This window comes from Schistocerca americana, chromosome 2, assembly GCF_021461395.2.
Source record: "Schistocerca americana isolate TAMUIC-IGC-003095 chromosome 2, iqSchAmer2.1, whole genome shotgun sequence".
Classification (NCBI taxonomy): domain Eukaryota; kingdom Metazoa; phylum Arthropoda; class Insecta; order Orthoptera; family Acrididae; genus Schistocerca; species Schistocerca americana.
Genome location: NC_060120.1, coordinates 601,626,153 through 601,644,183, shown reverse-complemented (window position 1 = coordinate 601,644,183; position 18,031 = coordinate 601,626,153). Strand labels below are relative to the sequence as shown.

The 18,031-nt window shown below is 43.5% G+C and overlaps 1 protein-coding gene across 1 annotated transcript in view; it reads left to right on the top strand.

Annotated features, from left to right (window-relative positions):
• Nucleotides 1-16,267: 16,267 nt before the first annotated feature.
• The window catches only part of LOC124594234 (galactoside 2-alpha-L-fucosyltransferase SEC1-like), a 50,438-nt gene continuing 48,674 nt past the window's right edge, over nucleotides 16,268-18,031 (top strand). The window contains exons 1-3 of the mRNA XM_047132599.1: nucleotides 16,268-16,294; nucleotides 16,377-16,442; nucleotides 16,509-16,768. Coding sequence (XP_046988555.1) covers nucleotides 16,268-16,294; nucleotides 16,377-16,442; nucleotides 16,509-16,768 — 353 coding nt within the window. The remainder of the gene's footprint in view (nucleotides 16,295-16,376; nucleotides 16,443-16,508; nucleotides 16,769-18,031) is intronic.

Below are 18,031 nucleotides of genomic sequence, written 5' to 3'. Positions count from 1 at the left end.
CGGGAAGGTAAGACGAACTGAAGCTCACGTGGATGCATGCTGGCAGTGGCTCTCCCATGCAACATTCGCGAATGGATCAGGAAAGAGGGGAAATGATAGTACCCTCCGGCACACACTGTGGAGACTGTAGAACAGCTGTAGGTTTAATAAATATGGGATGGATCCAAAAAGGAAAAAAAAAAATGGCTCAACTCAAAATTTTTCATCAATGCGGCCAAGCGGACGCTAGTTCGTTGACATTATCGAGTACTCCTTTGGGTATACAACTGCTTTCCGGTCAGGCGATGCAAAATGCTAACAACCACAAGACTTGACAACACGTACCATCCCTCTCAGCGTTCCGCTGCTATTTGTTTGGTAGGTCGCGGCAAATATCAAAGCGACTCGGCTGTATTTCCGCCGCCATTGTAGAAGCGGCGGAAGCGACTGTGTTTGCTGCATTATTTCTAATAAATAAGCATAGTGATTAGTTTCATGAAAGTACCGCCGTTCTGGAGTATTATCAGTGTCTCATTCTGCCTTCCATCGTGCTTCTTGCTGTAAATGAGACGTCATGAAACAAAAATAACAGTTGCGCTGAAAAACAACCGTCCTTACGTTCAACGTGCAAGACGAGACAGAAATAAACTCTTTGATTGTAATACTAATTACCCTGTGTCTGAAAGAAGAGGAAGAAAAAATGATTTTTCATGCCTTCTTTTATATCACAATACTACCAGTAGTTACGGTACGTAGAAAATAATCTTGATGATGTTGACCCCACAGCTGACACTAATGTTAATGATAAATAAAAACCACCTCATCTGTGTTATTATACATTTTGTTGTGTTACAACCGATTTCTTTCTGTAAACATCTTCAGGTTACCGAGCTATGGTGAAGTCATGACATAAATGATCTGATTGTCTTTAACATTACATATAACAATCAGACCATTTATTTAATACTCATGTATGGAGCCGACCTAGAATAATATGAAATATAGGAGTAAAAACTTCAGGAGCTAGCATTCCTAAATAGAACTTTACTTTCGATGACAGGTTTCGGCAATCTAACTTGCCATCACCGGATCTTATGCAAGTACACCTCAACGAATTTTCCTCGTTTTTGCAGTATATAGCGTGACGTCTTAATAAATGATTCCAGAATCATAAAGAACGTGATACATACGCATGTTAGGTATAAAACAATGCTTACATAAAATGTCATGCATGTTGTACCGACTACACAAGCTCTTGTTCATACAGCAGATGAATAAAGTCTTCAGTCACCTGTTGTATGGGCAAGAGTTTTCAAAAAAATGGTTCAAATGGCTCTGAGCACTATGCGACTTAACTTCTCAGGTCATCAGTTGCCTAGAACTTAGAACTAGTTAAACCTAACTAACCTAAGGACATCACACACATCCATGCCCGAGGCAGGATTCGAACCTGCGACCGTAGCAGTCGCGCGGTTCCGGACTGCGCGCCTAGAACCGCTAGACCACCGCGGCCGGCAAGAGTTTTCATTCATCCGTTGTGTGAACATGAGCTTGTGTAATCGATACATTTTATGTAAACCTTCTTTTATACAGGGTGACACAGAATAACGGGAATGTTTGAAATGAGTAGTGGCAGCCATGGGCATATGGCAGCACAGTTCGTGACAGTTATCGACTAAACAATCCGCCGTTTCAGTAGTCATGGATCAGTGGAACGGACAACAGCGTGCGTTAGCCGTAAAAATGTTTTATAAAAACAATGATAGTTGGTAGCGGCGCAGAGGGAGTTCCGACGTTTTTATAACTTAGCACGTCATGATGCCTTTCCGTTGAAACACGCGATAAAATGTTGGATTAATGACTTTGAAGAGACTGGATCTGCCCTCAAGAAGAAACCAACAGGACGACCAAGAGGTGTGCGTTCTCCAGCGAACATTGATTTTGTAAGCAAGTCTGTCTTACGGAGCCCACGCCGTTCAATTGGTAAGCAAGCAGCAGTGGTTGGCATGTCCTGGGAGAGTGTTCGCAGAATTCTTCATCTTGATTTAAAATTTCATCCGTACAAACTACAGATGGTGCAACAATTGAAGGACAACGATTACCGGTTACGATAGGGGTTTTTTCAACAAATGAAAACAAAACAATGACGATGAATTTCTAAACAAGTTGTGGATGTCAGATGAGGCACATTTTCATCTCACAGGTTATGTGAATAAACAGAACTACCGTTACTGGGCAAACACAAATCCTAATTCATGAGCGCCATTTACACGCTAGCAAAGTGACCGTATGGTGTGGTGTTTCATCACATGGGATTATCGGACCGTATTTTTTCGCAAATGAACAGGGAAACATAATATCTCAATGCCGATCGTTACGTAGAGATGTTACGAACTTTCCACACCTACAATGAACAACTTCCAAACGTTCAAGAAGCTTGGTTTCAACAGGATGGAGCGACATCACATTCTGCACGGCAATCAATGGAATACATATGGGCTAGAATTGTTTGGTAACAGTGTGATCTCACGATTCGGTAGCATTCCCTGGCCCCCTAGATCGCCATATTTATCCGTTTGTGATTTTTTTCTTGTGGGGCTTCTTCAAGAGCAAAGTCTACACGACTCGACCAAGAACCCCAGATGAGTTAAAACGGAGAATTCACGGTATCCCAGCTGAGATGTTACAGCGATCATTGAGGAATCTCAACAGGAAATTTCGCGAATGTATTCGTACAGGAGGACGCCATCTAAAGGATGTAATTTTTTAAAAATGATAAATGCCATCAATGTTTCGTAAATGGCCAAGTTGTAAGCTTTCAATTGCTATGAATGCAATTTCTTTCCTCCATCGCTTCTAGTTTTATTAGATTTCGGAAATGTTCCGGTTTTTCTGTGTCACCCTGTACTTGAAATGCCGATATATTACGTTCTAAATGTTTCTGGAATGACTTATTATGATGTGACGCAATGTACATACGAAGGAGATACACTGATTGTATTTGCTTAAAATCCGATGATGGGCAATTTAGATAACCAAAACCGGTCATCAGAAATAAAGTTAATAATTAGCGATTTTGGCTCCTGAAGTTTTTATTTCTATATTTTAGACAATTTACGTTATAACTTACAGTTCGGCAACCTGAAGATGTCAAAAGAACGAAACCGATTGTAGCACGATAAATGTATAATAATACTCGTACAGCTAAGGTGGTTTTCGGTAATCATTTTCGACACATAGACGTTGCAAACACAATCAACGTGCCGACGTTTTTTCGCTTTAAAGGAAAGAGAATTGCATTTGACGTGTATAAATGCAACAGAATAGTCATAAACAAGAGACAGGACCGTATTGTATCCACTTAAAAGATTAGTGGTAACATCTTGGCGCCTGTAACATCGTTTACATATATAGGATCATTACTACAAATCAGCAAACAATGAGAAGATTCTGGGAAGGTAGAAAGTATGTACGAGTATTCAGAAAATCGCAAATAACACGCTAGTGCGACAGTTGAAGACTACTAATTAATTGTTTAAGGCCCTTAGAAAGTGAGCCTAGAGAAAACGGCGAAAGAATTCAGAGGCGCAATGCTAGGATCGCCAAAGTTCGGTTCAGTCTATTCGAAAATTTAACGCAGATGCTCAGGAAACTTAGGGTTTTTCGAAAGAAAGACAATATTCTTCACAAGAAGCTCTGTTGGGCAAATTTAGAGCGATCTCCAGAAGAAAGACATTGTTCTCGAGAAACCTGGTGGCAGTACTCGATGTGCATTGTGCAACAGTCCTGCCGTTTACATTCTCGTATCCTGCCCAAGAACCAAGACAATAAGATAAGAGAGCTTAGGGCGCGTCCCGCGGCCTAGTGACTCATTTTTCCTAACGGTCCACTCCTGAGTGGAACAGGGCCTGGAGTGTCTGACAATGTTTCGAAATACCCTCCACCTTGCTCTGTGCAGTGACCTGTAGCGTATGCGAGCAGATTCACATTCGAACGCTCATTTCGCCGTCTCCCTGGCTGTCGGGTTTTAACGTGCTGCAGTTCCGTGTGTCTTCTTTCCACACAGTCTCATACGATCCTAGCGCTGATAAGCTTCTTGTAATTATTTCAGACCTAACTTCTATGGAATTTTCGTCCGCGTGAATGCAGCGATTTCTTCTCGTCAACCACCTCTTCTGGCTATCTCCGCTGCGGTGGGGTTGTCTTTCTAGGAAACGGCTGTTGTCTCTTCTCCTTGGGCTCTGTATGCCTCTCCTTAAGCTCCTTCGGCCCTCGGAGCCCGCAGTGTTAGTGTTCCCAGCAATGATGTTTCTTTTGCTGTCTATTCTTGGTCATGTTTCTTGGAAAAGCGATTTTAATACATCCTAAAGGAAAAAAAGGAATCATCCGAATTGGATGGAGATCAATAGATATGATATAGATGCACAGACGAATAAATGGTTACAATTTCAGAAAAGTTGGATGATTTATTCAAGAGAAAGAGCTTCACAAACTGAGTAAGTCAATGAACGTTTTGGTGTTGCTCTGGCCCTTATTATTCGGCTTGGCGTTGATTGACAAGATGTTAAATGTTCTCGCGTGAGACATCGAGCCAAATTGTGTCCAACTGGCGCGTTAAACCGCCAAAATCCCGACATGTTTGGAGGAGCCTGCGCATAACGCCCCAATCGTTCTCAAGTCCCCGTTTCGTTGCTCTTCGTAGCTATCTATCCTGGGTTTACATTTCAGCAAGATAATACCCGCCCGCATACGACAAGAGTTTCTACAGCTTGCCTTCGTGCTTGTCAAACCTTACTTTGGCCAGCAAGGTCGCCGAATCTCGCCGCAATGAAAACGTCTCGAGCATTATGGGCAGGGCCCTTCAACTATCTCGGGATTTTGACGGTCTAGCGCGCCCATTGGACGGAATGTCAAGCCGAGTAATCACTTGCATAAGGGCCAGAGGTGGACCAACGAGTTACTGACTTACTCAATTTCTAAAGCTCTTTCTCTTGAACATTTTCAAGTAATTATTCCTGTGCCATCCTCCAAACCATCAAGCTGGGATTGCCTGAAAATGAGGATACGACCACGAAACTAGCAGCAAGGACGAAAGATAAGTAAATAAAGACAAAGTAGCTGTGGAACGTCTGTTTCCAAAACACTTTATCAGCTACTGGCCTGCCAATAGACCTCTCAATGAAAAAACGGAGAAGGTCACACAGGAAAGGCGAGAGAAACCATACTCCTGCGCCTTATTCGGTGCCTATTATCGAACACAATTTCGAGCGTAATCTGTGGCAACACGAAGGAGCGCCTGTTCAACTCGCAAGTCTGTGGGGGAGTTACGTTGTAGATGCAGTGTGTCGGAAACAGTCGTCTGCGCAAAGTCTTGACTAGCACTCCGTGTATATGCCATGTCTTCAAACCTGACCCCCAAGATCCAAATCGTAATTGTCTCTCCACAAAAAAAGGGTAAGATCGAGAGACGTTGAGCAATGGTCAGCACACTGGATCCGCTTTCGGGAGGACATGGTTAAGCCTTTTCGTCGTTTCCTTAACTAACTCACGGCAGCAGTCGGCATGATACCGCTGAGAAGTCCATCACCGAATTCCTTAACCACACACCTCGTAGTCGACTTGGCCTTCAACTATAATCTTTCCTACGTCTTTCCATAGTGAATAAGACGCTTGACTCGTACCAAGGAGATGAGACTGAATCTCTCTCCAACTACCTTCACTTACGAAATCCTTGCAGCTGCTATATCACATAAGCTGAACGTCGGGATACACCGTCTGACTGAAAAAGTGAAGCACCCAGAAGGGAAAGACCAAACGAAATGAAATTTCACGTGTACAGAGGATACGTTTCAGTGATTACGACATTGAGTCAAATTTAGAAAGAACTTGACCATGTGGGCTTTCTCATCAGTATGAAGTTGCTTTATAAAGTTGTTGTATCCTCTCCTGAGACAAGATGGCACTCAACTGGATACAATGGATACTGGCACCGGGATGGGGACGACATTCCAGTTGGTTCTACACCTAATCAATACAGTCTGTTCTACACGTAATCAGTAGAGACAGATTTGGAGATTTTGCTGCCTACGGCAGTATCTCAACATCACGCAGACAGTTCTAAAGATACGTGCCATGTGTAGGCGAGCATTGCCCTGTTGAAAAATGGCACTATGATACTGTTCCCTGAGAGGTAACATATGAGGACGTAGGATGTTCTGACATCCCGTTGTGCCGTCAGAGTTGTTTCAATCACTACCAGTCGTGACCTGAAGACATACCGTTTGCCTCCCTACACGATGACGTCGGAAATAACACCGCTGTGGTTCTCCGAAACATTGGAAGAATGGGACCTCTCCCCAGGTCGTTTCCATTCTTGCCGACGATGATCATCCGGGGCAGCGTGGAACGCGATGTATTGCTGAACAAAGTGCGACGCCATTCGTCAGCAGTCCATGCTTCCCAGTCACGGGTCCACTCCAAACGTACCCGCCTGTGATCTGGCGTCAACGGCAGCATACACACAGAACGTTATTTCCCTAATCTGGGTGTTGCAAGGGGGAAAAAGAAGTAAAGGTCTCGACCAATAGTCCAGGGCACACGAACGTTGCAGGGAGTCCGTTACTTGTTCTCGGATATCAGATGGACGTGTGAACGGGTTGCGACATGTTTGGTGCACAATACAGTGATCCTCCTTTGTGGTGGTCAGGCGTGGTCGACTGGAACTTTGACGGCGAGTATGCCTCTACTCACAATCCCAAGCAGTCCAACATCGGGTCACTGTCAGATCTGATTGCCCTACAGCTCTTAATATTGCACTATTCGACTACCAGGAGATCCATAGTGATGCCCCTTTCAAAGTCGGTCACGCGGTGGTAGCACTCACTGTCACGAATACGCAGCATCGCCCTGTCCTTCATAGTGATCACTCACCTGACGCTGCTCACGCCCTTGTATACTCTAGTAGGCTTTGTAACAATACTAGGAAACACGAAAGCGCTTTGGTGGCCGGTGTACTTGCCACAGAGATTTGCTTCTCTAATCCTTTCATACCCGCAGGTGGCGTGTACTAAGCTGCAATGACATCCGACGACTTTTTTTTTGTCGTGTCGTAATTCTTTCAACACAGCGAAAGTGTAAATCCTGCCGCTTCATCGTCCAACTGTACGAGTGCGCCGTCATCGACTATTCGTTAAACTCTATCCTTCCGCCTTTCCTCCATCCGTTCCTACCTTAATTTTAAGCTGTTAGTTCTTAGCGCCCGTGGTCTAGGGGCAATATCGTTAATTAGTAATCAAAACGACCTCAGCCCCAGGATCGAACCCTGCCACTGCTTAAATTTTGCATAGGCCTGACTGTCATAAGCAATGGTGGCCTCGTACTGCCAACGGCCGTGTCAAAGAGGGCGGAGGAGCGGACAAAGATTCAGAGCACTTTCTTGTGCTTGGGGTGGGACACAAACTTCCCTTGGGCGAAACAATCAGCAATTATCAACGGCATGAGGATGCAGAAGGCAATGGAAACCACTGCGTTGAAGACACAAAATGTGTACCCACAGGACATGTGGGAAAGTGTCGTGATGATCTTTCCATTGGCAAGGCTGAAGTTCAAGAGACGAGTCAGGAAGAATCAATGGGATACGGAACTACTAAGGAATGAAGTTCTCTGAGACTATAGTTATTGCTATAAGAAATAGCTCACTAGGCTGTTCAGTTGAAGAGGAATAGACATCTCTAAAAAGGGACCGAGCGAGGTTGCGCGATGGTTAGCACACTGGACTCGGATTCTGGGGACGACGGTTCAAACCCGTGATATCCCTATATCGCTTAAGATAAATGCCGGGATGGTTCCTTTGAAAAGGTACGGCCGCTTTCCTTCTCCATCCTTCCCTAATCCGAGCTTGTGATCCGTCTCTAATGACATCGTTGTCGACGGAACGTTAAACAATAATCCGAGCTTGTGATCCGTCTCTAATGACATCGTTGTCGACGGAACATTAAACAATAATCTCTTCCTCCTTTACTAAAAAAGGCAATCTCAGAAGTTGGAAAGAAAAGCGTATGTCAAAGAAGATAGCTGCGAAGAAACTATCAGAAACAGAAGAAATACTTCAGCTGATTGACGAAAGAAGGAAGTACAAAGATGTTCAGGCAAATTCAGGAATACAGACATACAAGTCACTTAAGAATTAAATAAATACGATGTGCAGGGAAGCTAAGGCGAAATGACTGCATGAAAAATGAGAAGAAATCGAAAAATAAATGATTGCCGGAAGGGCTGACTCAGCTTATAGAAAAATCAAAACAACCTTCAGTGAAATTAAAAGCAAGGGTGAAAACATTAAGAGTGCAATGGGAATTCCATTGTTAAATGCGCAGGAGAGAGCGAATAGTTCGAAAGAGTGCATTGAAGGCTTCTATAAGGTGGAAGACTTTTCTGATGATGTGATGGAAGAAGAAGCACGAGTCGATTTAGAAGAGATAGCGGATGCAGTATTAGAGTCGGAATTGACGAGCTTTGGACGACTTGAGATGGAATAAGGCAGAAGTGATAGATAACATTCGATCAGAATTTCTAAAATCATCGGGGGAAGTGGCAACAAAACGACTATTCGCGTTGGTGCGTAGACTGTATGAGTCTGGTGATGTACCACGTGACTTTGGGAAAAAATCATCCACCACATAATCATGAAGAGTGCAAGAGCCGACAAGTGCGAGAATCATCGCACAACCAGCTTATCAACTCGTGCATCCAAGTTGCTGATAAGAATAATATACACAAGAATGGAAAAGAAAATTGAGGATCCGTTAGATGACGATCAGTTTGGCTTTAGGAAAGGTAAAGGCACCAAGAGGCAGTTCTGACGTTGCAGTTGATAATGGAAGCAAAATTAAAGAAAAATCAAGACACGTTCATAGGATCTGTCGACCTGGAAAAAGCGTTCGACAACGTAAAATGGTGCAAGATGTTTCAAATTCTGTGAAAAGTAGGGGTAAGCTGTAGGGAAAGTCGGGTAATATACAATATGTACAAAAACCATGAGCGAACAACAAGAGTGGGAGATCAGGAACAAAGTGCTTCGGATTAAAAAGGGTGTAAGACTGGGATACAGTCTTTCGCCCCTACTATTCAATCTGTACATCGAAGAAGCAATGTAGGAAATCATAGAAAGATTCAAGCGCAGGATTAAAATTCAGGGTGAAAGGATATGAATGACATTGCTACCCTCCGTGAAACTGGAAAATAATTGCAGGATCTATCGAATGGAATGAACAGTCTAATTAGTACAACATATGGATTGAGAGTAAATCAAAGAAAGACGAAAGAAATGAGAGGTAGAATAGCGAGAAACTTAAACCAAGAATGGTGATTATGAAGTAGATGACGTTAAGGAATTATGCTACCTAGGTGCCAGAATAACCCGCGAGGGACGGAGCAAGGAGGACATAAAAAGCAGACTAGCACTGGCAAAAAGGGCATTCCTGGCCAAGAGAAATCTACTAGTATCAAACATAGGCCCTAATTAAGGGAGAAATACGTGAGAATGTACATTTGGAGCGCAGCATTGTATGGTAGGAAAACATGTACTGTGGGAGAAGCGGAAAAGAAGAGAATCGAAGCATTTGACATCTGGTACTACTGAAGGAAGTTGAAAATTAGATGGACTAGGTAAGGAATGTGGAAGTTCCTCGGAGATTCTCCGAAGATGACAATAATCATTCCTAGCTGTGCAGTGCTGCAGTCTTACTTCAAATTTCTTCTCTTCAAAAATAATAACTGTTGTGGGTTGTTAGGAGACCCAACACCGGGTTACAACAGGAAGCCGAAAGGCACGCGTTTTAGCTCACGCAGGCTGGCGTGAGGTCTGGAACAGGACAAGGAAATTAGAATTTAGAAAAAACGGACGTAGCTGGTGGAATACTTAACTTTAATCCATTAATGGTGAACGTCGGTCTTGACGGTACATTATTACAGTATCAATAGTAACTGGTACTGGCGCCTTGCTAGGTCGTAGCAAATGACGTAGCTGAAGGCTATGCTAACTATCGTCTCGGCAAATGAGAGCGTATTTTGTCAGTGAACCATCGCTAGCAAAGTCGGCCGTACAACTGGGGCGAGTGCTAGGAAATCTCTCTAGACCTGCCGTGTGGCAGCGCTCGGTCTGCAATCACTGATAGTGGCGACACGCGGGTCCGACGTATACTAACGGACCGCGGCCGATTTAAAGGCTACCACCTAGCAAGTGTGGTGTCTGGCGGTGACACCACAATAACATTATTCAAGATTATATATTATATATTACTTCAAATTTCTTCTCTTCAAAAATAATAACATTATTCAAGATTATATTCTCTTCGTTTTCTATTGTATTCATCTTACTCATCGTAGCTGTCCTATACAGTATCCTTCATCTAACAGATACAATCACAAGTCAACATAGCACTCACTATTGAATACGTCCGTCGCCTGCCACACTTCAGCTAGGAATGTATCCGGAGAATCTCCGAGGATACATGGAATACACTAACAAGAATGAGGGACAGGATAAGGCATGACGGAATAATTTGCATGGTACAGGAGAGAACTGTAGACGATGAAAACTATAGAGGAATACAGAGACTGGAATACGTCCAGCAAACAATTGAGGACGTAGATTGCGAGTGCTGCTCTGAGGTGAAGAGGATGGCACAGGAGAGGAATCTGTGGCGAGCCGCATAAAAAAAAGAACCGTCTATTCGTTCTGGCATAAAAAAAACCAGAAAAATATAACCGTGAGATAGACGTTCTAAGGCGAGGAGGACCGATCGACAAGCTTAAATTAGTGTTCTCTGTGTGATTCTTGGTACTTTTAAGAATTTTATTCTAGCTTAATGCAAATGATAACAGCCGTAGAGGCCGTAGTCCATATTCATCAAGTTCTTTTTTTGCGGTAAAGACTGTGGGACCAAACTGCTGAGGTCATCGATCCCTAGACTTCCACACTACTTAATCTAACTTATGCTAACTTACGCTAAGCACAACACACACACCAATGCCCGAGGGAGAACTCGAACCTCCGACGGGGGAGCCGCGGCAACCGTGACGAGACCGCGCAGCCGTCCCGTGCGGCGTAGTTCTTTCGCTTGACAGACACGTAGGATTCTCTCAGGGTTTCGTGAAGCAATCGAGTTGAAGCAATAGACCTAGTGAGAAAGTATGAACTTCAAGTGGCGAATGGATGTCCATTTGAAAGACTTCAGCTAGATTTACTTACGCAAACTTTAGGCATGTACAGTGTTTACAACAAAGGAGTCGCCTGAGTTTGAAATTAAATAACATGATAATAAAGATGAATGGAAGAATGCAACAGACGGTATATTTATTGTGGAAGCTATAAACATTTTGTACAGAAGTTTCGAAATAGTAGTTACAAAAGCGAGTAACAAATGCCGCTGTACGCTGTACAGATCGTATCAGTATTGAACTTCTCAAAATGTCTACCTCTCGCAGTACAGATATTGCGCAAATGAAAAACGAAATTTGTCACCACATCTTGTGCTTCAGTGGAGATGGGCGCAGTTGCCAAACAGATCGACGATTCGAGTTCGTTCACCGTGGTGAGATAGTTACAGTAGCTAGAGGTTTTTTTTTGCGACGACCGCACAGACAAAACATGTTCGAAGCTGTAGTCGCAAACAAATGCATTTTAAATGTGTCAGATTGACTGAGTAAGGTAGGCATGTCATTTTGGTTTTTGTATGTTATCGATGTGCACGTCAGAGAGAGAGCAAGTTACTTTACTGTTAAACAATCTTTGGTCTTATCGTGGCACAGTCTTTACCACTACGCAGTCGGATACATTCCTAGCTGAAGTGTGGTAAGTGACGGACATATTCAGTAGTGCTATGTTGACTTGAGATAGTATCTGTTAGATGAAGGACACTGTATAGGACAGCTACGATGAGTAAGATGAATACATTAGAAAACGAAGAGAATATACATTTTGAATAATGTTATTATTTTTGAAGAGAAGAAGTTTGAGGAAAGACTGCAGCACTGGACCACAGCTAGGAATGATTATTGCCATCTACTTAACTTACTCATACCTGCGAGAAACATCACCCCACTTCCCTGACTCATGCGTTAACATATTAATTGATTAAGCTATTTGATTTTTAAAAAAATTCTCTGTTAACATTGTACCCTCTTTAAATCATTGTTAACTTTGTTAAACATAGTATTGTTCATACCAATGTTATATGTGAAGATCACACGAAGTTTTACTCTGTCTTTTTTGAACACATACGTCATTCTAAAATCGTTGCCTTGGAATATTTCTTCATAGGAATAGTTACTCTCCCCACCCCTCTGTTTATCATCACTCATCGCACATGCAACAGTTTGAATATGCATTTAGAAACTGAAATCTGCTTAGCCGCTGCCTGCTTGCTGTTTGCTGTTGTGCTTTCGAGAAATCTGCAACAATGTTGTCAAGACGCGAGGTAAGTGGAAATTTTGATTAGGGTCAGATGATAATTTTACTTCAGTTGTGCATTTAATATAAATCCAAGTTGCATTCAGACCAGTTACAGTTCAGTTTAAATTAGGTTCTGTTTAGTCACCGGTTAGTATATGAGTTTAAGCTGCACAACAGTTTATAGGCACATAAACATACATAGTTTACAAAATACGTAGATTTTATAGAGTTGGAGGTAAAGTTGCTCTAAATTTCAGACAGAATAAAAAAAAAAAGAAAACAATGGAGAGGTTTCAACTGTATTGACTGACTGCAGACATGGTCAGCAACATGAGCCATTAGGAACCGATTTGCAGCGCTGTTTCACCCGCAACTTGCCGGGAAGCAGTCTGAGACGAAGAAGACTGCAAAGTATCCGAAGTTTTTGAGAAAGCAAGGCAAATTACTACTTTTCGAATCTGTACCTTCACATCTTAGGGAATCATCCTTAAAACGTTTATTGACTCGTAAATTTTCTCTGACATTTTGGTGAATACGTGATGAGGGAGATTGTTCATAAATGCTTCACAGACACACAGCCACTTCTCGGATCTCTAAAACAATCCTAGTTTCATCGTCTTCTCGGAAGAGAGGGAAATCACACGCGATCCTGTGGAATAATAAGCTAGATGCAGAAGGTGGATTAGGATACCTTAAGTTATGCTTGTGTCGACAACAGTGCGTCTTATGAGCAGTGTTGTCATAGTGACGCAAGATTATACGAAGGCCGCCAGACTTCAGCGTGTTTAAAAAATTGTTTTGAATACCTTAGCAATGCGGGCTTCGGCATATCAATCTGAGGTTACCGTCCAACACTGTGTACGCTTGCAGCTACCAAGTGTAAATTAACCTACTGGTCACATCTCATACTATTATCTTTGCCCAATGAGCATTCTCAGGGAAATCCAGACTCACGTTTAGCATTTTGTCTCCGAATCAAGTAGACTTAGGCATGCTTCGTCCTCAGTTAACCCGATGAATATCGACTTTTTTCTAACCGAATGAACCGTCAATCATTTCTTCCAGGAACTCAAACTTAAACTTTGCGTTTCAGGATTGAACGTTGTGGTAATTAGCAACTACAAAAATGTTGCTAATAGATCTTAGAAACGAAGTCATCTCAGTAGCGACTGTTGTTGAGTAGACGGACTATCATCTACAACTAATTTGCCCTCTGGATTCGTTTAACCAACAAAATAGCGTCGTTGTGGAAGACGAATCGCAAATGGCATGAGCAATCGCTCAGGGCACTGTTTTTCACTCAAAGCCACTCTAAAATCGCAAAAAAGTAATCGCAATGAAATGATCTTCCCGGGTAAAATTCAAAAAGAAAATGAACTTTTATCATATTACCTGTCGAGTTTACAAAATGTTTCGACTTTTCTGATTCCCGCGCTTCTCAAAACATTTCAATTGATTTCCATCGAGTTGCATATTACAAAGTTTGAAAACGTAATATATTTAGTGATCACAAAGATCACCGTAGTATACGTACAATAAAGATACCAATTTTTCAAAGAAGTGTTGTAAATCTCAAAGAAATAAACGAAGAAATATTATGCTTTATCATCCTGTTGACGATGATGTCGTTAGAAACGACTGGGGAAGGAAACCTCCCAAAAATTAACTTGAGTGTTTTAGAGACACCACGGAAAACCTAAATCTGGAAGGCCGGGTGAGCATTTGAATCGCCGCCTCCAGAATATGACGTCAGAGTTTTATCCCGTCAAAGAAGTAACGATCACTGATTTCGGGCAGTGAAACGGATGAGTTAGCAACAAGGCTCTGAGGGTAGTGGTTGATGCAGAACATTCTCTTCGCTACTTCCATACTACGGAAATCTCCTGACAAGGATGTCAAGACGATGTGCCGTGGCAAGCTGTCCAAATGGTTGTTTCCGCTCCACGACAACCCCCCCCCCCCCCCCCCCCAGCTCATTCTGCACAGGAAACACACAAATGCTAGTTCTTTAGGCTACCAAATTTTGCATCCCTCCCTCCCCCCTCTCTTATTTCTCCTCACCCAGTTACTTCTTCTTCTTTCTTCAGATGGTAGACGTATCCAGAATGACGACAAGGTGATTTTCAAGGTGGATTGTTTCCTGAGCAGCAAAAGTGCAGAGTTCTACAACCAAGGCCTCTGCCAAGTCATCTGCAGTTGGGAAAATGAGTTGCACTGAAGGGTGAATATTTAGTAGGGGATTTGCAATTCACGACACAACCGTTTCCCGTGCCCGTCTAATGGTGGCGCCAGTGCGGCTCTTCAATCTCTGTTATCAGAGAAGATGCACATAAGTGGCTGTGCGGTTCTAGGCGCTTCAGTCTGGAACCGCGTGACCGCTACGGTCGCAGGATCGAATCCTGCCTCGGGCGTGGATGTGTGTGATGTCCTTAGGTTAGTTAGGTTTAAGTAGTTCTAAGTTCTAGGGGACTGATGACCACAGATGTTAAGTCCCATAGTGCTCAGAGCCATTTGAACCATTTGAAGATGCACATAAAAAAATATAAGTAAAATAAATAATTACACTAATAATAAATTTTTAGATATTTTAATTAGGTATGTTGAAAATACTCTGACAGCACATTATGTTCAGCTTAGCTTCCAAAAATCGTATTTCAGGAACCATCTTTATTACACATGAATGCTTCCTTAATTTACGTTGTAACAGAAGTTTTGATTTTTCAAAATTAGTTAATGGTGGTGGGGTACTTTGTAAAATTTCAAATATTGCAGATTTCGATAATACAGTTTTCAAGAAAGTTCATTACTTATCAATTCTTATGTGAGAAACATTTTTTTATATATCATCGTTTCGAAGATATTCCCTTCAAACATAATATGCCATGTCACATTTCGGGGTGTGATTTACTTCTTAAAAGTGAAATTTGGCACAAGCCAAAAAATACGTACTGCATTATTTTGTTTCCTCTACACACCCGACAAATTTCAACAAGATCGTTTATTGACATCTGGGAATGTTCTTTTGTGAATGCCCGTTTAGCAAAGTAAGTGTTGTGAAGTATTTGTATTGGATATTTAAAGATTTTCTGATTGTATCTTCATTTGTATCTCTTTAAGGTTTTTATTATTATTGGGAGGAGGAAAGAGTTGGCTGGTTCTGAGCACTTTGGGACTTAACATCTGAGGTCATCAGTCCCCTAGAACTTAGAACTACTTAAACCTTACTAACCTAAGGACATCACACACATCCATGCTCGAGGCAGGATTCGAACCTGCGACCGTAGCGGTCGCGCGGTTCCAGACTGAAGCGCCTAGAAGCGCTGGGTCACTCCAGCCGGCTGAGGACAGAGTTGATTTTGCTTTTTATGTTATTATGTTAGGTGTCGTTAGGGAAAACTGAACGCGAAGTGCTGGTTTCTTTTGTCTTACACATGACCGAGGGAGGTGGCGCAGTGGTTAGCACACAGGACTCGCATTCGGGAGGACGACGGTTCAAACCCGCGTCCGGCCATCCAGCTTTAGGTTTTCCGTGATTTTACTAAGTCGCTTCAGGTAAATTCTGGGATGATTCCTCTGAAAGGGCTCGGCCGATCTCCTTCGCCATCCTTCCATAGTACGAGCTGGTGCTCCGTCTCTAATGACCTCGTTGTCGACGGGACGTTAAACGCTAATCTCCTCCTCTTACACATGCTCTCTGGTAATTGTATTACATTCTTATTGTTAATGAAATGAAATTCCAGTTGCTTAAGTGTCCACGCTTGCACAACACCAGCCGAAATCCACATTCACGGAAAATCTGTACCACAGTGTGTCGAGACTAACTAAGGAAGTTCCATGTCACAGCTCGATCTTTTGGAGGAGGTAAATAAAACTTCGTGACTACCCTCAGATTCTGGAATCGAAATCCCGCACGCACGCTACTTTGGTGCGTTTCCCGCTTCAGGAGGCGTCCCGCACGATCGCGGAGCCGCCGCAGCCGGAGGTGGGGCGACAGGCGCTGCCGGCGCCGGTGAGCTGCCTGTCCGGCGTGGCGGTGGCGGTGCCGGCGGGCCGCCTGGGCAACCTGGCCGTGGAGTACGCGACCGCGTGGGCCGTCGCCAGGGAGCACGGCCTGCGGCTCGCCGTCGCCGAGGAGATGCGCCGCGGCCTGTCCGCCGCCTTCGACGGACTCACCGCCGCGCCGCTGTCTGCGCTGCTGCGGCAGCCGCCCTGCCAGAGGCACAACCTCAGCGAGGAGCAGGTGCTCCACAACGAGTGGTACCAGCTGCCGTCCCCGGCGCCGCCAGTCCAGATGGTGCAGTGGGCGCGCAGGCACCACCTGCCCGTCGTTCTCAGGTACCGAGCAAACAGCCTTACTAATTGCTGTTTTGATTGTTTCGTTCACCAGTTTTTTGGTAATTTCCAAGAATGATTGCCTATCGAAATCGCGGCGTCCAGACGATACATATCGAACGTGCGATAGTAAATCGATCGTGCGAGTCTTGTGGCGGGCGTTGTGTTTAAAGGTGGTCACTACAGCAACGACAAAAGAAAAGCGTTACAAAAATGCTTGTAATTTAAAAGGAGACGACTTACCTTACTCGGCGTCGGTGTTGTCGTCATGTGACAGTCCATCTGATTTATATGCTACAGGGACAATTCCCTTTTTCCCATAGCCAGGGTAAACTCTGCCAATATCACGCAAGAATATCGCCAGAGTGTTGCATGCGTTCGCTTTCCCCTGCAATAGCAAGTTGTGGAAGTATAGGTACTGGAACAAGTACAGTTCGTCCCTTTGTCTGGGACGCCTTTCTCTTTTTACGGAAGACTTAACAGGTTTCCAAGGGCGTTCAATATTCTGGGTGTACCCACTGGGGTCATCCAAAGAAACGAACTCCACAGAATGGTTCACGAATTCGTGGTCGAACCCTTCAGCTTTCAGAGACTTGTGAGACTGAAACCCATCAGTAGTAACTTTAGTACCAGGCAGTATGAAGTGTTTTATGAGACCCACTAAAGTGACCTTGTCTCGGGACAATACTCTGACAACGAAACACTTCCGGGACTCTCTTTCTACTCCACCAAATACCCAAATACCCAATTTCACTTTTTGAAGGTCTTTCGTCTAGCTATATCGTCTAGCTATACGAGATTCGTCTACTTCTACAACTTTATTCGCCCCACCAATTGGCACACTATCATTTGTCACTACCATGTAACAGACTTCTCGGCAAAACCCGAAGTAGTCACACACGGTATTTGCAGAAAATTCAGTTTCTGATGCTTGCAACGTGTACTCTCGAATCCAGCACGATACAAGAATTACACTCGTCTGAATGGATAACTTCGAAGAGTCGAACCACGTGTTTTTCCTGATACTGTTTCGTTTTCCGCAATTAAATTGCAGCGGTATTTCAGTATCGGAAAAAAATAGGTCAAATGGCTCTGAGCACTATAGGACTTAATTGCTGAGGTCATCAGTCCCCTAGAACTTAGAACTACTTAAACCTAACTAACCTAAGGACATCACACACAACCATGCCCGAGGCAGGATTCTAACCTGCGACCGTAGCGGTCTCGCGGTTCCAGACTGTAGCGCCTAGAACCGCTCGGTCACCC